This window comes from Lottia gigantea (assembly GCF_000327385.1).
Source record: "Lottia gigantea unplaced genomic scaffold LOTGIsca_78, whole genome shotgun sequence".
Classification (NCBI taxonomy): domain Eukaryota; kingdom Metazoa; phylum Mollusca; class Gastropoda; family Lottiidae; genus Lottia; species Lottia gigantea.
Window position 1 is genome coordinate 1,569,877 of NW_008710601.1, and position 21,439 is coordinate 1,591,315.

The 21,439-nt window shown below is 35.4% G+C and overlaps 4 protein-coding genes across 4 annotated transcripts; 3 read left to right on the forward strand and 1 right to left on the reverse strand.

The window, feature by feature from the left end:
- Positions 1-846: 846 nt before the first annotated feature.
- LOTGIDRAFT_132122 (hypothetical protein) lies at positions 847-1,497 on the forward strand (the record flags this gene model as incomplete). The annotated part of the gene is made up of 1 exon (XM_009066613.1): positions 847-1,497. A coding segment is annotated over one exon (651 nt), but the record flags the coding sequence as incomplete, so codon positions are not given.
- A 60-nt stretch (positions 1,498-1,557) lies between these two features.
- On the reverse strand, positions 1,558-10,257 carry LOTGIDRAFT_236274 (hypothetical protein; the record flags this gene model as incomplete). Its single annotated transcript, XM_009066614.1, has 14 exons — positions 1,558-2,058; positions 2,506-2,658; positions 3,317-3,402; positions 3,818-4,084; positions 4,385-4,480; positions 4,902-5,096; positions 5,441-5,526; positions 6,271-6,352; positions 6,499-6,548; positions 6,749-6,842; positions 7,153-7,260; positions 7,419-7,603; positions 7,992-8,293; positions 10,238-10,257. 14 exons carry the CDS (start codon positions 10,255-10,257, stop codon positions 1,953-1,955), a joined length of 1,830 nt encoding a protein of 609 aa, XP_009064862.1. The 3' UTR covers positions 1,558-1,952.
- A 2,789-nt stretch (positions 10,258-13,046) lies between these two features.
- Positions 13,047-15,372, forward strand: LOTGIDRAFT_236275 (hypothetical protein; the record flags this gene model as incomplete). Its single annotated transcript, XM_009066615.1, has 5 exons — positions 13,047-13,092; positions 13,756-14,612; positions 14,674-14,778; positions 14,810-14,882; positions 15,010-15,372. 2 exons carry the CDS (start codon positions 13,047-13,049, stop codon positions 14,460-14,462), a joined length of 753 nt encoding a protein of 250 aa, XP_009064863.1. The 3' UTR covers positions 14,463-14,612; positions 14,674-14,778; positions 14,810-14,882; positions 15,010-15,372.
- Positions 15,373-16,927: 1,555 nt separating this feature from the next.
- LOTGIDRAFT_168730 (hypothetical protein) lies at positions 16,928-20,528 on the forward strand (the record flags this gene model as incomplete). The annotated part of the gene is made up of 4 exons (XM_009066616.1): positions 16,928-17,194; positions 19,011-19,236; positions 19,689-19,830; positions 20,360-20,528. 4 exons carry the CDS (start codon positions 16,928-16,930, stop codon positions 20,526-20,528), a joined length of 804 nt encoding a protein of 267 aa, XP_009064864.1.
- Between the last annotated feature and the right edge of the window lie 911 nt (positions 20,529-21,439).

Sequence of the window (21,439 nt, forward strand, 5' to 3'; positions counted from 1 at the left end):
GGAGGTAATTTAACTTGAATGCTCTCTATTCGTGGAGGTGTGAATGGCATTAACTTGTAAACAAATCCACGTGCTTGTCAAAATGAATATTTTGAAATCAAAGCTACTCTACATTCAACAGTCTCAAACAATTTGGTTGGGATGGAAAACATGTACTAGAAGTTTTTCGGACGATTCTCATCACCGTGGTACGATGGCTATTTCTCTAGTAACAGAAAATTGGTTAAACGAATCTCCCCCACTCCTGTGCTATTGCCATTGGCAAAACTAAAAGGCACAGGATTGATAGAGCCCAGAGTTAAAGCAACTGTAATTTCAAATAATTTCTATAGCTACGACAGATTGCACATATATTTTCTTTTATACCGTAGAGATCTGTTCCTAACCCTTAAGTCAGCTGCAGTTACCAAGATATGGCCATCCCTACCACAGCGTGTCTAAAACTCGCCCCCATATTCCATGTCAAATTGATTCGGAATACGATATGTCCCTACCAGTACCAATTGTACCATCCCATCGATAGTTATTACGAAGTTTACGATTTCCGCAACAATAGTCACTTTCAAACTATATTGGCAAAATTTATGGAGACAACAGAGACAAGCAATAGCCTATCCATGGCAAAATTAAGAGAGAGGTCGTTGCCCAACCAATTCTAGCCGATCTACTATTCAGGAGCGTATCTAGAAATTGCCTGAGGAGGGGGACCAAAAATGAGGCCAGGGGTCTGGGACTGCCAGAGGTTGGTTAGTTAGGTAAGACACTCTCTCTTTTGGCGAAATTTGAGTCTACCCGAATCGTATCGGAATTAAATTTCAAATTGTCTATTTCATAGATTTAAGCAAGTTATCTACCAAGAAGTATTGGAAAGAGTTTTATACAAAATCGGAATTGAATCAAAATGAACAATTTGATTGGTTTTTAGATGCTCAGACAGTTTGTGAACAATTGGATAACGTTTTGGATTCAAATGACAAAGAACCTTTGCGAATTCTTGACATCGGTTGTGGTGCCTCGTCCATTCCTTCAACATTATGTTCATATTCCCATCGACCCTTAGATCTCCATTGCGTAGACTTTATTCAAAGTGCATTGTGTCAACAGCAATCGTGGTTGTCAAGAGTCAAGTTTAAAAACCCACAGACATTGACTCACTTCATAGTGGCAGATGTTTGTAGGCTTCCATATAAAGATACACTCTTCGATGTAATCATTGATAAAGGAACTATGGACGCGCTGTTGAAAGACAGAAACTCTGGAAACGTCAATGGTCGAACTATGGTATTTGAACTAGCCCGAGTTTCTCAAGATAATGGAACAATTCTACAAATATCTGACGAAGATCCCGATATCAGGTTACCATTATTGGAATCGTGGTCAGTTTCGGGCGCCATGGTATCTGTGAAGTGGACATCAACAGTTCTAAAGTCATTTGGAAGCATAGAATACTTTGCCTTTCACGGAATAGTGTCACGGAGGCCGGATATCAACAAATGAAGTTGAAACTGAACTCCAATTTATCCAAGTTGGCAATAATCATAGACGCTAGTCTAATTTGAATAAGAATTTTTATTTCACGATGGACACAACATTTCAAGAACTACATCAGTGGCGTCTCCCTCCATGAAGCAATAAGTTAGGGGAGTACTTGCCACCAGTTCCGCAGGGGGGAGGGGGGCTCACAGCCTCACACCCTAACCCAGATCCATTTTAAAGGGTTATAAGATATTGATGATACTGTATATAACCAGCGTTAAACCGTAAAAAATATCAACTAATGTAAATGTAAGGGAAAAAACAGGGTTTCGAAATTTTCTTTTATTCATCCCTTTTCTTTCTCTCTCGTTGCAACTCAAGCCCGAACAGTTACCTAACTTGTTCCTTTGTACCGTTTGACTTTCTAGCCTTTCCACAGGCAATATTATTATGCCTTTTATTATAGAACAATGGCTCTAAGAACTGTCTGCTAAGTTGAGAATTGGTACTTTTAGACTGAAGTTTTCACTTGGCGTTGGACTGGGCGCTTTGATCATTAGTTCATCTGGATTACCCAAAATTCTGAAATTAACAGTAATAGGTGAGAACAAAGTGCGATGTTTCTTGGATCCATGGTAAGAGCAGCCGAGAGAAGTTCTGTACTCAATTGCGGAATGAAAAAACATATGAAATGTCCATGTTAAACTGAACGGTTCGTTTCCAAAAACTTACCGAACTATAATGACAATAAATTAAACCTTAAACCATCACACAAGCGAATGAATGTATAGTGAGATTCGGAAGAAGCCGAGCACTCATTCAAATTTTTGAAATAAAACGAATGTGGATGCACATTCATATCCGCCCTAAGTTTAGTTGACAGTATACTGATAGTTTTGTGTTTCTTTTGAGCAAGCTGTCAATTGAAAGAAAGACTATCGTAAAGAACTATACAACTGAGCGCATGCGTACAGGATAGCACCTCGGGATATATGTGAAGAATATTTTGTGGTAAAGAATAGTGCTTACCCAGAAAATTTAAACGTTCCCAATTTCTGCTTAATTCTAGGTGATGTACACGGTGATTTCAGTCCTGAAGCGGGTAGATTAATGTTCGGTGCACCTTTCGTTTGTTGACTACGTTTCCTTACCAGATGGTTCTGTCGACCTTCTAGCAATTCTCTGTAAACACAACACCATAATAGCATGACAGAATACACATGCATAACTAATATATGATAATCATTTTAGGGCGGTAAGAACTGATGTTTAAAATTTTATTTTTGTGCTCTAGATTGGAATATAAAAGAATGGACAAAGTCTTGCATTATGCAATGGAGACGGTCAGTAGTATAAAACTACTTGTTTCGCTTAGTGTCGAGGAATCTGTAACGACAATTTTTGAAACCCATGCACACGAATCTAGAAGAAGCCAGCGCTAGGCTGCGTAGCCCGACAACTGTGGCAGTGTCCTGTTCCTCGGACGGAATAACAGATATGAAATCGTTACATTTAGGTCGATATCACATCCGTAATATCACGTCTGAAGAACTATAAGGCAGGATCAGAATGACGGGATATTCGATGCGACCAGAATGAAGCATCGAGCATTGCGGACAGCTATCCCAACCATGCTTTCCCTCTTAGATTTCGCTAAGCGGTAAAGAGACCAATAATTTCCATGTGTTTCAAACAATCAAAAACGTCATCTGATCAGTTTACGGCTGTGCTTTGCCTTCAGATTAAACAAAACCATCTTGTCCATTCAAAAGCATGAGCGTTTATTCAAATCCCCTTTTCCGTTATGAAAATAATAATGTGCTCCATGTATCAGACTTACCCAAAATCAATGATACCATTACCATCTACATCAAGTCTAGATATTATTTTTTCTATGTGGGCTAAATTTAATGGCAAATTGGCATCCTGGAATGTAATGTTTAAAGGGTCATAAATATATCAGTATTTGAACACCCGTGGTGTTGAGACCTTGAATCCAAGACAAAACATGTTGGGTCATCTGAAAAGTGTGACGCCTTTGAGGTTGTACTCCTGAGGCACCTTTATCACAGAAGCACAAAATTACAGAGTCACCAAAATATTCAATATATATAGTTGGGACATAATCATTTTTCTTGAGACACCTGGTGCCACCTTTTTACTGGAATTAGATCGAGCCCTCGCAGCTGATGATGTGTTCGGTCCGGTATCGGAAGAACATATGTTCTAATGTTAAGCTTATAACTACTTATAAACTTTATGCTGATGTTAATTTGTGACAGAGTCAGAAATTCTAAAATCGTCAAGAATGAACGGTTCCTGTAAGTAATCGCAGACTTACCTTTATTCCTGTAATAAATTCTTGTTTGGTTATCCCCAGACTTCTGTCGCGATCAAATCGGTGAAAAAAATCTGTCAGTCTCATTCCATTAGATTTGATATAAGCTAATAAAACGTCTAAGGGATCTTCCATAGTTATCTTTTTCACTTCACGATGTATAAATGCATCCTTACCACGAAGAGTACCTCCGTGTTTCACATCAAAGTCTGAACGAGTTTCCTTCAGTTCGGTTAATAGATCTATAAATTCTTGGGAGATACAAATATCCTGAAGAAAACAAACAGAGGCGTTTCTTGATGATACTAAGAAATGTTTGTTAGCGATGGGCTTCTGTGACGAACCAAATGTGTAAGAGTTTGTTGAAGCCGAAGCTATCGTATTTCTATAAGATACACTCCTTTTTTCGGTCAATTATTGCTTGATCGAAGGCTGAATTTGTGAAAACTGTGGAGAGAAAATCATTGAGCTTCATAAGGTACCTTTCCAAACCGTTCTGTGGTCATTATTTTTGCAGTTGCTATTTTCAGAGGGTCCATTGATATAAGAGATTGTTTTGTTTGTACTTACCGAAATATCAAAGATTTCTATGCCAAAGCAGGGGTGTTTTTTCATAACGTGAAGAAAAACACAAGCACCATGTGATGTTATGGGATTTTTACGAAGCTGAAAACAATAATATACCGGTCAATAATTGTACAAAGAAAATTCGGAGAAAAATTTTACGACTAGGATTCCAATGTCTTTTTAAGAATCCTTTTAACATTAGTTTTATGTATTGAGAAACCATTTGACGAGAGTTAATCTAATGATGGGTTTGAAATCTTCATCAGGGCCAACATGAATTCCAACATGAAGACACATCAGCAAGTCCTAAGTTGAGGTATTAAATGCTGTGTTTTGGACTAGTGACTGGGAAAGCGTTCAAATGGTCGATTTTGGATTCCATATACATGTATAAAACATATTTGTCTTATTTTTGCAAGCATTATATGCCCACCCCCAGAAATGCTTGGTTGTTTAACCCGTGGCACCATGGTCGCACGCTGCCTGTAGCTGATAAAACAAATTTTTAATTGAAGCTTACAATGACTTTCTTCAATGTTTCATTGCCAACCATCTCAGTCATCAGAAATCCAACACCATCCATACCAATACGACATGACGTTAGATCTAACACTTCCAATGTTGTATTCTCTTTCAGTACCTGTCCCAGAGATCTGGCACCAAAATCACCTATTCCATTCCAACACAAGTCTAAATATCTGATACTGCTATTCTCCTGAAATGGTGTATTTTTTAAAAATATATATTAGGCACAGAAGCAGTAACTTAAATAGAAGGCCCATTCTTCATAGTAATATCAGGAAAACATAACATAGGAAAAACAGTTTGCACCGCCAATTGTACCCCCATTTTATTTCTGACAAAATTTAAATGATTTTTTTGAGTTTTATCCCAAAATATGTGTCATAACCAAATCAATTATATTTTTCTTAACTTTTCTCATACGCTCTATGGACGATTGCGCCTGTGGCATTTGGCACACCATTCAGTCAGTCTACCCCCTATTGCACTGCCAGTCTCCATTGACCTGTACTGTATAGCTAACTAGTAAAATCCTACCTTTAAACCATTAGCTACACCTGTAACTCCTCCTTGTCGTAGATGATTCCAGCCTAGATTTACTTGGGTCAGAGCAACATTACCGGCTACAAAAGCAAATTGGAAAATAATGAATTGGAGAGTAAGTCAAGACTCGGTAGAAGTGTTGAATAACATAGCAAGAAAGATTTGATTGAAGAGTAAGAAAGACTTGGGGAAGATTTTATAAATTAGCTTGAAAGATCTAATTAGAAAGCACGAAAGACTTTGATTTGATTAATTAACGAGAAATATTTGATTAGATATAGAACGAAAGATCTGAATAGATAACCAGATGGATCTGATCAGATAGCAAGAAAATTATGATCTGATAGTAAGAAAAGACTGATCAGATAGCAAGAAGGGTTCGATCTGATAGCAAGAAAGTTTCGATAACAGAGGAAGAAAGGTCTGATCAGATAGCAAGAAAGATCTGTTTATAGACGTAGAAAGTTCTGATTAGATAGCAAATAAGATCTGATTAGAGAGCAAAAAGATCTGATCATATAGCAAAAAGATCTGATCAGTTAGCAAGAAAGGTCCGATCAGACAACAAGAAAGGTCTGTTTAGATAGCAAAAAGATCTAATTAGATAGCCAGAAAGGTCTGATTTCATAGACAGACAGTTTGACTGGATAACAGGCAATATCTCTTTAAATGACAAGAAAGATTTGACTGGATAGCCGGAAAAATTAGATAGCAAGAAAGATTTTTCAGACACACCATGATAGCAAGAAAATCTGCTTATGAAAAAAAAAACAATCTGTTTTATATAGAAATATAATAGTTGTTAGAAGACAAACATATCTTACCTAGTCCTTTACCAATGATGATACCACCTAGTTCACTCAGTTCATTATAACTTAAATCAAGTTTCTTCAATGTGGTGTTTATCTATAAAATATAAAAACCAATTTCAGAATAACAGAAAAAAAACTCCTCCAAAATTAAGGTCATACCAATTTCTAAAATTAATTTTGCTTCGCCTTTTTTAAAGGTCCAGAAATTATATATAAAAATAACAGACAAAAATCACTTACAGCGAGAGAGTCCGCAATTGGTTGAACATCGCCTTCTCTTAATTTATTTCCTGGAACGAATCCAATACACAAAGTTTAAGTCATTATCGGGATATCTCCTTCTAAATATATACTGTATACTTATAATGCCAAAAAGGGCATACACCACAGCGGTTGGCCTTTTTTCAAAAACAAGGATTCAGATAAACGATTTAACGTTAAAGAATTACTGACGATGGCAAAGAAGGGTTCAAAAGATACTTTTTCTTACCTGCAATAGCAAGACTAACTAAGATTTCGTTTTCTTCTATTATTTTGGCTATCAATTTCGCTCCTTCGGTTGATAAATCATTATCAGATATATCCTACAATTATAATTATATTGAGTTTATAAAACAGGTTGCCTTTCAATATCATACATGAAAGGGATTGTGGCATTGAATACCACGGCCTTATTGTCATGTATTTATGTTCAGGTACATTTACTTATAATGGGAGGGAGGGTCTAAGGGAAAATAAAAACTAACAACAGAATTTATGAAGTTGCAACTAATTTTTGTAATATTGTCCAGTTCGAAAAGATTTCACCGTCAATATTCGGCGAATTGTAGATATGAAAAACACAATTACACAAACAGGAAATCGTAACAAGATTGTATTTTCTGTTATACTTACCAAAACCTTCAAAGCACAATTATCTCTTAGCATATCAACCAAACATTGCAAACCTTCAGTACCAATAGAATTACCACGTAATGATAGTTCTGTTATTGTCAAATTAGACTGAAATATAAATAAAACTTATTTTACTAAACATTGTAAACCAAAATCATACTTTTCTGGATTTGGAACGCTTTTCGTAGAAACATTAAATGTGTTTTGATTTCTTTAGGCATTCATACTAAAATCAACCCATTGAAAGTAAGACTTGGGATACCTACCACTAACGCCATGGCAACAGCTCTGGTGCCAAATGGCTGCAGGCCCTGATAGTTGAGATTAGCAGTGGAACCATCAACACTCTTCATAAATGTGGAAGATGGTACCAGATTAAGTCTTTTGCATGCTGATCTATAGACCATTCGTGTGTTGTCGGCATTACTTGGTGATGCCGTTGATCTGTTGCCTGAAATTGAGACAATGTAGTCAATTGGTTAGGTAAATATGATTTGAATGTGAAACAGATAGCCACCATTCCGATTTCCATTCTGAGCCTGTGGTTATATTGATTCCAGAAAAAAACTTGAGCAGAGTCGTATGTCGTAAAGTCAATGTCGTATTCATTTGAGTATTTTTGACCCAGTGTGACACATTTTTTAGTTTTTCCCCCTGATGACCAGTACAGATTTAACTGTTACTGCTAACTACAAGATACATGTAGTGTTATTTAAGCTCACAACAAGTTTCGTGTCCAACAATAACAAGCAGATTGTGCTCAGAAACCAACACTAGGTTTCTGTGGTCAGAACTATCGTAGACCGTGAAAACAAAGAATACAAATGGATAAAACTCACTTTTTTCTTCGTCGCTCTCGTAATTCAAAGACATATCTATATCGCTGTTCAGTCTATTCAGTCGGTACGACAAAGAAAACGTTGTGTTTAACCTCTTCCAATTTTTGACTTGACGTTCTTCTGGTTCAGTTGGTGGTTTAACGCGGCTGATTTTCTTGGATTTGTCAATAACCGTTCGTCTGAATGCTGATGGTTTGAAGCCCAAAACTGCTTGCTTCTGTAGTTTTGTTCGGTGTTCACAAGAAGGCATTGGATTGCTGGTCTTGCTCGTAAAGTTGCCTTCACCTCGTTGAGTTTTCTTGCTTAAATGATTACAATAAAGAGGGACATGAGAAAATGTTTGTTTACAATAGATACCTCGATATGGGAGTCCAGGATTATCCTCTTTCAGCCTTCAAAATTCTAATCCTAATCTTATTATGTTAATTACATATTGTTAATTATGGCTCTTTGTTAATGAGCTCTTTGTATGTCTTTTTCGCGTTCATTGAGCAGTCAATCGTGATTCAAGTGATGCACCAATAACTATTTTGGTGCAATTCTCTGTAATTTCCAAATTCAACTACTCTAGGAGATAAGGGGGGCCAGCAGGAGCCACAAAATTTATCAGTTTTCAGGGGGACCACAGGCTATTCTTTCATCAGCCTCTTTTCGTCCCCCCCCCCACCCCCTAAAAAAATAGAAACGAAATGATGCTGGTCGGATTGCTTACCCGGAAAATCATAAAACCGTACATTTTTGGAAAGTTGCGAGATAGATGCAAATGCACATTATCTGAGACTATGTTATAAAATTCAAAAAGAGTGAATCGTAATCCATTTATCAATGCAGAGTTTGTAACTGTGAAACAAAATATATATTGGTCACACTAGATTGTTGCATATTGACATTCAGGTACTTTTTGCGGTGTTTTTTTTTTATCTCATTATTGCATACAAACAATTTAAATCGAGTCTGTGGCGTAATAAATAGATATATAATTTTGGCAAACGGCATATCTTTAATGATATTATATTCGGACTAACATACAAGTGTGACGTCATCATTAATCATACCCCAAGCTCGAAGCGTTTAAGTTTTGACAATCACCACATTCAATAAACTTTCTACCAAATACAGCCTTTCACACAATTTACTACCCACCCTGTATATTTCTTGTCATATTTCATTCCCCGTTGATTTTTAGATTCCCATTTGTTTAACTCTGCCTTTATGCTCCTTCAGTGTTTGACTCACAAAAATTCGACTCTCAAATCAAAAATATTTTGCACAAAATTGCTGATTTTTGTCAAGTTGGTTTCAAGTAATTCTGTACGGATTGCAGTTAACTGGTTTAGATTGAAATCGTTAATTAGACCAATCAGGATTGATCAACGTAAGCAGAATTAAACGGTTGACTATTACCAAAAGTCTATTGGTCAATATATAGGGTATCCAATCGATTTACAGTTTGAAGGATCTGAAACTGGTTTATTTATCTGACGATAAAAGAAGTCCGCACCTCTGTACTTCTATATATAGGGAAATTTGAATTGTTTAAAGGATTTTGAATGACCATTTCGTCTTTTTTTTACTTTTGCAATCGGCTCTTTTGGAAGAAATCTTTCATAAATATAAGCAAAAGTGTAACATACATTTAATAAGTTAATTAACGATTTTTAAAAAGATTTTAAAGGGATTGTAACGAGGTTTTCTGTCAGTTCCCGCGATACACATACAAAATTTAGATAACCTATTTTAATATTCGTAAAGTAGCATTTAGTGCCCCGGTTCCCATCCTGGGGTGTTTTCAATCCCTGGGGTGCGGAACTAGGGTGTCAAGGGTGTGGTCAACTGGTGTAGGAGAAGAATTTGTTTTGAATTGAGAGAGAACCTCACATCATCACATGCTGGAAATTTGAACGAAACAAATTTTTTGGGTGTAAAAGGTCCAGGTGATCGCTCCAGGGGTGTGAAGACTGAAAAAGGTTGGGAACCATTGATTTAGTGAAAGAATAATGTTATAAACCAATTACTTCAATATATTATGGACCTCGGTTTCCTATATAGAATTGTTCTTCACTGTAAAAACGTAATTCTCCATCCGCGTAGTGTTCAATTTAAGTGGTATCGGCCTACCTTCCTAAACATTTTCAAATGTTATTGGATTTTTGTGACATGTGAATCTAAATTCAAACTGAACCATAACTGGAATTTGGTTCGACTTAATTTTAATCAAAAGTTTGAGTCGATGATTTGCTCCTTACCTCTTTAGAATATCGGTCATGTTGTACAACGGAACAACAAAATGTTAGATGCTTGGAGTTAATGATAAGTCCATGTTATACAGCTTCTTTTAGTTAAACTTTTCTTTCATTAGCGAGTCCCGTTTGAAAATCACATTTTTCATTCTTCCACAATTTCGGTCATGATCCATTAACGCTAAAGTAAATGATATACAGTATACGTTACATAGAAATAAAGAGTTTAATATCTAAAGCCAAGAAAGTCATATCTGTAAGTAATGCGATTACCTTACGTACGTCGTTCAGATTAAACAAATAGAATTGCATAATACAGAAATGTGATAGACTATTCGTCATTTATTGCTGAAACTCAGCCCTTTTTTTTCGTTTTTTAAGGTATGTATGGCATTTTGATTTTTGCCATAGCGAAAGTTAGATCTCTATTTCTAGCTACATTAAGAATTTTTTAAAATAAATTTACCCCCAACCTTGTGACGTAAATTCGTTATAATTCATTGTAGTATGTGTGCCTTCTTGAAATGCATTATGCAAAATACATGTACCTGTAGTCTATATATCAGAATGAATACATAATTCAGGACAGCATTTATTTATTTTCGATTTCCAAATGCCAAGGGATCTTTAACGTGCACAGCCTGTAGCGCACGGATCCTTTTGTATTCGCTCACCCGAACGACTAGACGCCTTTTTACATGTCAGTCCTTCAGACCTGCATCACTGACAAGGGGAGACAGGGATGAAAACGGTGTGATCAGATCTTAAGAACATTGTGATCAGAGCTAAAGCACAGTGTGATCAGAGCTAAAGAACTTTGAAATCTAAGCTATTGAACATTGTGATCAGAGTTAAAGAACATTGTGATCAGAGCTGAAGAACATTGTGATCAGAGCTGAAGAACATTGTGATCAGAGCTGAAGAACATTGTGATCAGAGCTGAAGAACACTGTGATCAGAGCTGAAGAACACTGTGATCAGAGCTGAAGAACACTGTGATCAGAGCTGAAGAACACTGTGGTCAGAGCTGAAGAACATTGTGGTCAGAGCTTAAGAACATTGTGATCAGAGCTGAAGAACACTGTGATTAGAACTGAAGAACACTGCGATTAGAGCTATAGAACACTGTGATCAGAGCTATAGAACATTGTGAGGAGATGAAGAACATTGTGATCAGAGCTAAAGAACATTGTGATCAGAGCTAAAGAACATTGTTATAAGTGATAAGGATGAGCATAGGTAATGAACAAGGTGTCAGGGCGTATCAGAGCTAATGAATATTGTGGTCAGAGCTAATGAACATTGTGATCAGAGCTAATGAACATTGTGATCAGAGCTAATGAACATTGTGATCAGAGCTAATCAAAATTGTGATCAGGTTTACAAGGTCTGACAATGATCCGACTATCGTCTTTTAAAGGCCCCATGTATTAGTAATGTATCAATATCTTGTTCTGTCTATTTGATATGTTTATATTATATATTTCTGAAATGTATCACAAAAACACAAGACGATATTATGGAATATAACACACTTCTTTAATAAGGTTGGGCACATAACATTTCAACACAATATACATGTGTCGTCATGATGTCATTACATCTTGTTATATGTGCTCCTCGCTTTTACATGCCGTTCAAATCTTATATGTCTGAAATGGTTGTCTTTTCCTTGTGTATATTATAGCTTAAACCTACTTGTGTTTTATTTTTTTGTGATTTTACATATATTGTTACGAATATGGTGGAATTGATATATTTATTATGCGATTTAATGGGGTTAAATATGTGAAGTGTACTTTTCTAACAGTATTTATTTTTGTACATTCTGGTGTGCAAGGAAAATATTAGTCCCTCTGCCTTGTCGACTTACTAAATAACCTTATCGATCTCGCGCCCTTTCTCATTACTATTGATTATCGGAAAAGCATCGATTGCAGCTTTCTTATAGTTATTCTTAGCCTGTCTGTAGAGCTCGGAGTTGGTTTATGGAAGCCCGTTGAGGTTAGTGTTACGTATTTTCTTGTAAGTTAATTCGACATAAGAGATTATGAGCAGTAAACACGATAGATTTATTTCATTTTTTCAGAAGTTTGCATTTTCAATTTCTTTTAAGTTTATCTCTCAGTAAATATTATACAGATTCTTTAAAAAAGGATTCAAAAGAGATTTTCTAGCTTTTGTTACTTCTTAAATACCATTTAGATTATCTGTTTGATGGTTGTGGCTCCCTTTAAAGGGACGATTGCGTCTGTCTTTTAGAACAATCATACTTTAGTCTCAGAAACGGGTTTTTTTTTTAGCTAAGCCAATCAGTAATAGTGTTTACAGCTCACTGTCGAAATTTCAAAGTTCAAATCCACGTGTGTCGAGATTATCCGCGTTGAATGCTAAAATGACGAATCTTTATTTTAAGACACTCTGTTATATATAGAAAAGACATATACAGAAAAAGAAAAAGAATTTTCTAGTTTGAGATATTTTTGAAGGAATTATAGTGGTTGTTGTACATTTCTACTTGTACAACAACCACTATAATTCCTTCAAAAATATCTAATGAGTATTCACAATTTACGACACTCAAATCTACCCCCCAAAATGGCTCACTTCTTCCTTTAAAGTATAACGTCATTTTGATGTTTATATCTTCAGAGGGTGAAAAAAGTGATATAGCCTACTTCAATCTGTTTGTCACGATTGATCACATTCTAGTGTGTGGGGTCTCGTTGCTTCGATTCTCTCTCACAGTACGAAGAATTTTGATATAGCGACCAGTGCTTTCGGAAGTCGGCCCGAGAAAAGCATAGTTGTGTAGATGTTGGTCATTATAACAATCTCATTACGTCACAGGTGGGTCACAAGTAGGTTATATTTCATACGAATACTAATACTGTTTTAATCGGGTGTTACTATGATCTATAGACACTTAAAAGAGATTAAACGGAGATTACGTAGTGGGATTAGCTCATATTTCAGTCTTAGTTCATTGACAGTATCATATAGACTTCGATCAAATTAATGATATTAAGTAGGTATTTGATTCAGTCTAGCCTATTACTGTTGCTAATGTAACTGTATACATTGTTTCGTTTGTTCTATATAGCTACCACATATCATTGGAAACTTTTGGGATTTTCGACCAAAAATATGTGATTCTTTAGGAAATAATATAACTCTAAATTGCAGGTAAGACATTATACGTAAAGGGACTATATCTAGGTGTTTTTTTTTAAACAATAATACAATTTTTTTAATTATTAATGTTGATAGTTCAATAATAGCTATCAAATTCTTCTTTCGGGCTTAAAATCTGACTTCGGGTTTACCTGCAATCAAATTTGACGTAGCAAACGTCTAATGGCAGATATTTCAAAATTGGGACATTTTCAAGAAGAACCATCGGTCCATCACCAGGATGAAATGTGATTACTTCGAGAACTGAATTCACCCATCCCCTCCCCCCTAAAAAAGGCTTTTTGGGTAATTGGAAATGCTTATTTAATATATTTTACTTTCTTTTTCAGAATTAACTTTAATAATGGATATAGTTTCACGATTGAACAAACAGAATCATAGAGTAGCTCTTCAAGCTAGGAGGTTAAATAATGCAGCTAAGCAACTTTTGGATAAAAAGATGGCGAAATTAGAAGACAAATATGAGAGAAGGTTCAAAGCGTTAGAAAAAGAGACAGAATGCGTTTTGCAGGAACTTCAGGACGCTCCAAAAACGTGTCGCATACCAAGTGCGTGTTCGTCTGCGGCCTGGGATGAGGATTTTCAACTGCCATCTTTCAGAGACAAACAGGACAGTTCTAAAGGATGGTCTGGTTTTAAATCAGAACCGGTGTGTACAAGTTGTCGCTACAGCAGCCGTAAGAAAAAATCGGAATGTAAATATTTTCCGTGCCATTTGCCGGAGACGTATGAGACGTTAGGTTTTCAATCATATCCCACACCATACACATGTCTCAGTAATTATGAAGCACTATCTCATAGAAGTTGCCCTGTAACGTCTGCGGCGACCAAGTCTGTAACTTTATTACGCAACACCAACGGCTCAACGACCTCACGATTGACCACAAAGGATAAAATGCGCGGACTCGGCGTTTATATAAAAGGTCTTAGAGCTAAAAACGAGAAAAAGAAACCACAAGCTTGGGAAGTTCGCTATGGAGAACCGATTCCGAGACGACTGTTATTGAAAACCGCTGTTCCAATCAATAACTTTTGATAGCAAGAAAAGTATCATGAATTTTGATAGCAAGAAAAATATCATAACTATCTTGACGTTTGATAGCATGAAAATATCATTAATATTGATAGCAAGACAAAAGTCATAGGTTATGATAGCTAGCAAGAAAAATGTCATAACTTTTGATAGCTAGCAAGAAAAATGTCATAACTTTTGATAGCTAGCAAGAAAATGTCACAACTTTTGATAGCTAGCAAGAAAAATGTCACAACTTTTGATAGCTTGCAAGAAAATGTCATAACTTTTGATAGCTAGCAAGAAAAATGTCATAACTTTTGATAGCTTGCAAGAAAATGTCATAACTTTTGATAGCTAGCAAGAAATATGTCATAACTTTTGATAGCTAGCAAGAAATATAATTATCATAACTTTTGATAGCTAGCAAGAAAAATGTCATAACTTTTGATACCTAGCAAGAAAAATGTCATAACTTTTGATAGCTTGCAAGAAAATGTCATAACTTTTGATAGCTAGCAAGAAATATGTCATAACTTTTGATAGCTAGCAAGAAATATAATTATCATAACTTTTGATAGCTAGCAAGAAAAATGTCATAACTTTTGATACCTAGCAAGAAAAATGTCATAACTTTTGATAGCTTGCAAGAAAATGTCACAACTTTTGATAGCTAGCAAGAAATATGTCATAACTTTTGATAGCTAGCAAGAAATATAATTATCATAACTTTTGATAGCTAGCAAGAAAAATGTCATAACTTTTGATAACTATCAAGAAATATATCATAACTTTTGATAGCTAGCAAGAAAAATGTCATAACTTTTGATAGCTAGCAAGAAAAATGTCATAACTTTTGATTATTGAATAAAACGTTTGTATATATATCAAGCACTAGCAGTGGTAAATTATGTTTCATGTTAAACATGACAATAATTCAAGTATTATAAATAATTGCTTTATCCTCTTGGAATACTCTTTCAAATTCCATAACATGTAGTATCAGGCCCGTGGCTAGATGAGATGAGTCACTATAGTTGAGCCCCATTCAAAATAATTCCCCCACCCCCTCTGAGAACCTAGGCTAGCCACGGCCCTGTGCAAATTCACACAGTTATTTTCAATTCAAAAAGTTGGCGGTGGCCCCTCAATAATCCAAAGTTTTTCAGGCGCTACTGGTGGTACTTCACGCAATTGGCCGGCATTTTAGTCAGTGGATATGACTTATTTTTCGATGAATTGGATCCATATTATACTTTCGTTAAACAGAGATGTGTATATAAAACCGGGTATAATTCAAACCATAAACACGAACAATCCACTTTAGTTCGGGTAGTAAAAGATGTCCTGAACACAGCATATATAAAACTAAGTCTACTATTTATTCTAACCCAAATTCCAACAGACTGTTCTTGTTTTGGCTTGTATTGGGTCCAGATGTGCATAAAGATCGCAATCCTATACAATTCTAACATGGTCGCATGATTCGTCTTGCATGGAGGACTGGTCTGTTGTATAAGGGCTAAATGTAGACTGACTCTTACGACCTTAGTCAATCATATTATAGGGTCCGTCATAAAAAATTCACTTTTGCTCAGGCGTACATAAAACTGAGACTTTTAAGATGATATTTTCTTTGCATTTATTTATACCTGTGAAGTCTTGAAAAGACTCGCAAAAATGGGAGTGTCTATAAAAACGAGTATAGTCATTGAAATGGGTCATTTATCAGTCAGCCGTGGTGATATTTAGTAGCTATTAGTTCTGTTCTTGTTTATAACATAGTAATAGACTACCAATAAGTTTCAAGGTAAGCTTGACTACCTATAGTTTTACAGTCAGAGCATAAACTACAATGTCAGTTTCTTCAAAACATAATATAGATAAGGTGTGTTTTTAATTTCCAAGCATGTTGTCATAAAGGTATTAAAATAGAAGGGAGATAAACCATGTTATTGACGAACCATTGTACTACAGACAACATTTATTTCATTAATCTCTCGCAAATTCATAGAGTTGACTTTTTAAAAATGCCCTTCCCGAAAAAGGCTTGTAATAGTCAAGGATACGAAAGTGATCACATTTTCTGTTGGCATACATGCACTTATATAGCATGTTGCCGCTTCAAAGTCCAAAAAGAGTCAAAATCTAATCTGATCCTCTTTCAGACCAATGTTCTTTTAATTAAAGTTTAAATTACTCTGAACTTCTGGCATTATTATAATAAGACCCCATAACACTTACGTTGCAATGGTGTGTAGCGATTAAAACGGTGATCTGTGTAAATCCTTTCTATTGCATTATATTGTTTCAATGAGTGATTGCTCTATGAGTAAATCTTCCATCAATCAAATTTAGCAAGGAAATAGCGGTTTATTGGATCAATGGTTACTACCTTTGGGAAAGCCAGATGGGTTACGGGCCGATCCTTACAAATATCAAATAAAAGATTTAGAGATCTCTCTACAATTCTATTTCTTTGAGACAGAATGCCTAAGGCTTCAAAAGGAACTAAAAGACCAACTGCAGCATCTGAACCACCTGTTTCTAAACGAAAGAAAACGGAGCCTACATCAACAAGCACAACTAGAAAGCCTGAACCATCCATGGCGGTGGTCAACTTCATAAAAACAGTCAAGACTAAATATACTGCTGCTAAAAATGATGAATATGCCACGTATATTTCTAAATATATGAGAAACCAATTTGAATTTCTGGGACTACGTTCTCCAGTAAGAAGGGCCATCAACACAGAGGTGAGGGTCTTTCTTTAAATTTGATATCAACCTCCAATCATACTTTACCTCAATAATAATACTTTTGCCTCAATAATCATTCCTTAATTCAATACTCCTCATACTTTTGCCTCAATAATCATTCTTTAATTCAATACTCCTCATACTTTCGCCACAATAATCATTCTTTACTTCGATAATCATTGATTCATAATCGTACTTTTACCTATATAATCATTCTTTACTTCAATACTCATACTTTTGCCTCAATAATCATTTTTTACTTCAATACTCATACTTTTACCTCTATAACCATTCTTTACCGAATTAATCATACTTTACTTCAATAATCATACTTTTACCTAAATAACCATTCTTTACCGAAATAATCATATTTTTAATTCAATATTGACAATTATCATACTTTTACAGCGATCAGGATACTCTTACTAATTGTCATACTTTTTCTCTAATGATCATATTTTTACTTTAATAATCATACTTTTACTTCGATGGTCATAATTTTACCTCAATAATTATACCTTCACGTCAATAATATTTAATTATACTTTTACAAAATATAGTCAATGATACTTTTACCTCAATAGTCATCCTTTTACCATGATAATCATACGTTTACCATAATAATCTTAATCATACTTTCAATTTGATAATCATAAGATACTTTTACTGCAATGATTATGCTTTTGCTTGTGTGTTTAACTTTGGATGTTTTTATTTTAGCCATGATTCCACACTATGGTACTATTACCACCCACGTGTACCATTGAACACCAAGGGATAATCGCAAGCCTCAAAGAGAACTTTCCCTTCATTTTTCAGTGCATGACTTTGTAAATTGCCATTGATCCCGAAAGCTTGAGAAGTGAGGGACAAAAAACTCCTTTTCAAAATCAAAGAGAATGGTGATTTAAAATAAAAATTTTCGATTGATTCAGACATCTTTGTCAACTGTACAAAAAAATGCACGATCTTGTCGCAACATGGCATTTCTAGCTCTGGTAGTCAATAACCAATAGATTTGCAAAAACGCATTGAGAGGGAGAATAAGCAGATTTCAGTCTGGATAATCAAGACTACAACTATTTAGACTCAACTCTGTACAAAGTTGGACTAGATGATAGAGGCTAAAAACTAATTAGAACCCAAGCTGTATCCTTCCTAATCGAGACAATCGTGACTTTTCGTTAACAGTGGTACAAATACTGACTTTCACACAACTGAGAAGCCTTGTACACCGTTTTAGTTCATAAATTATGAACTAAAGATTTTTTACTTTTGGAATTTTGGAAGGAAATAAATAATCCTATTGTAAAAAAGCTCACAAAAGCTCGATTCTCAAATCTCCCAAAATTTTCAAAAAATTGCTGATTTTTGTACAGTTAGATACGAGTAATTCCGAACAAACCGTGACTCTAAGGTTCAGAATGTGCCGACTGATTAGACCAATTATCACCAATCAGTGTCAATCACGTTGAATCTTAACTCAGTAGATAAATTCTAATATTTTATTGGATAGTGAAATTTTCAACCAATGAAAGTGGATTCGACATTAAAGAGATTGTGAGAGGTGTTCTAACATTGTAATGCTGTTTGGGACACTGACAGTATCAATTTGTACCATTCCAATTTAATTCTGGCGTCTGTGGTTCTTGCTATTCCCCAATAATCCAGGAAAAGTAGGTCCTATCATGTTTTGATGAACTGTAAGCAAGGTGTTTCAGGCTGAATTTTATTAAAGCACCGAGAGTCCAACAAGGAACCTACAAACTAAAGTTAAACGCATCATCTGTTTTGATATATTTGCTTATTTCAGATATTTGCCTCCCATAAAGTGTTATCACATCTAGAAATGTATGATATGTTTTATTTATTGTGGGAAGAACCAATAAGAGAATACCAATGTTTTGTATTGGATTATTTTGATCAGTATATTAAACATATTAATCAACCAAAATGGAACGACCAGAATTTCATCGTCTTAAAGCATTTAATAACTCATAAAAGTTGGTGGGACACGGTGGATGCTTTGGCTTACAAAGGTTAGTAGCTTATAGACTATGTCATTGTCAGCAAGGCAAGGAATTCTTACACCTCCCAGAGCACACAGTATTATTGGGCGACTGAGCTTGTCAACATGACGCTAATTTCTGAAATAAAGTTATCTCTATAGACCCCTGAAAGGGATTCTGTACAGGTTTTTCCATACGCTTGTACGCATATCTTGACGACCTATAACTTCAAACGATATACCGGGGAAGTCCCGCCTGCGCTTTGTTCAAATTCAGCTCTAGGGAAACTGGATTGTCAAATGCTATAATCTCTACCTTGCAACTTTCCAAAGTATTGTGGTTACTGTACCAGAGAACACGAACAGATGATAACGCCAAACCAAATAACAATTCCGATGATGACGTCATAATTCGGTAATTTTTTTGGAACTTCTAGTACAATGGATATTTCTGTTCCACCCTTTTTAAATGTTTAGATGTAGGTAGGCTAGTAGCTAGTGATAAGATGAAATATAATAAACTAATGGATGAATGGATAGAGGATGATAATATGTGGTTAAGAAGAACAGCTATTTTACATCAGTTAATGTATAAAGACGATACAGATACAGATAGATTATTCAGGTAATCGAAATAAATGAAAATCTGTCGATTCCACATTTGTTAAAAGTCATACTGTCTTTACATGGTCACACCTTTATATTATACTTTTATTTTTTTGCCGAAATCATACTTCTCTCGGAATTCATATCTTCAATATCTCCCACTTTTCTTTACAAAATCATATTTTCTATAGAAAATCCTACCATTTACTTTTCTTTACAATTCATTTATTCTCTTGAGAGCCATTACCTTCCTCATATCTCTTACTGTATCATTACGAATTCATACTTTCTCTTGAAAATCATACTTTTCTCATACCTCCAAATTTTCGTTCTAAAATTTCGTACTTTCTCTTGAAAATCATATCTCTTTTATACCTCCTACATTTTCTCAAACGTAATGTAATTTTTTTTTCAAATCACTCTTTTTAAGGCGTATGTCGTACACTTTCTTTTCTTACGCATTAAAAACTTCAAGAGGAATGTTTGTCAATGAAAGCGTAACATCCAAAGTAGAGTTTTGTAACTGATATGTTTTTTTTTTATTTCAGATACTGTTTAAAATGTGCTCATGAAAAGGAATTCTTTATCCAGAAATCTATCGGCTGGGCATTACGAAGTCATTTTAGAACAGACCCTAAAATAATCAAAGATTTTGTGAAGAAAAATGAAGATAAACTGGCGCCATTGAGTAAAAAAGAGGCTTTGAAACATGCTTAGTGGAAATTTTTGTAGGGCGAAAGGTAACATGAGCAAAGTCATAAGATATGAAATGAATTGAAGTTTTACGTCTCGTTTATCTTCACGGACAAGAATGGCGGTCGACAGACGGTGAAAGGAACAAGAGAATCTGAGAATCAAAAAATTTGAAGTCGAGTGTTGTGTAGGTTTATATGCTAAACTTAATTTAATTTCCAATTAACCTAAGAAAGTAATTAAAACATTGTTCACACAAATTTTTCTATCTTACATATGGCGAATAAACTCGGGCCATCCAGCCTATTTTCTGGCACCCCCTGGCCCCTAGTTGAAACACCTCTGCCTGTCACCCAGGCCCTGGAACTATATTCGCCCCCATGCAAAATTCGATCACACTCTCAATTGAAGCAAATGTAAATGCGGCGGCCCCCTTGGAACATTGGGCTGGCTACAGGCCTGCTGTCACCAACTAGCACAACTTGAAACTTGGACACGAGTTGATAGCTAAATGTCCATTTGAAGTCCCCGAACCATGACAATTCTTTTTATTTCTAATAAGGCGCGAAAAATGCGGAGGTGTGGCTTGCTATTATAAGTGAGTATGCAACAACATTCATAATTTGGGTCATGATTTCCGTAACTGAAATCTTATAGTTCTTTTGTGTAAATATTTAAGATTACAAGGTAAGCATGCTTTAGACATAATTTTCTTCAGATGTAAGCGACTTAGGTCGAGAGAGGGAGACAGTACATTCTGATATAAGTGTAATATAAGTGAATTTCTTCTGCTGTTAAACAGAGATCCATTTAATAACCTCATGAGATGGAAGGGAGGTAACCGACTTTTATAAAGGTATTTTGGACTACAAACTGCAGTTAATTCCTCAAAAAATAGAATCCTGGTATAGGAGAATTTTATTATCTTTGAGCCC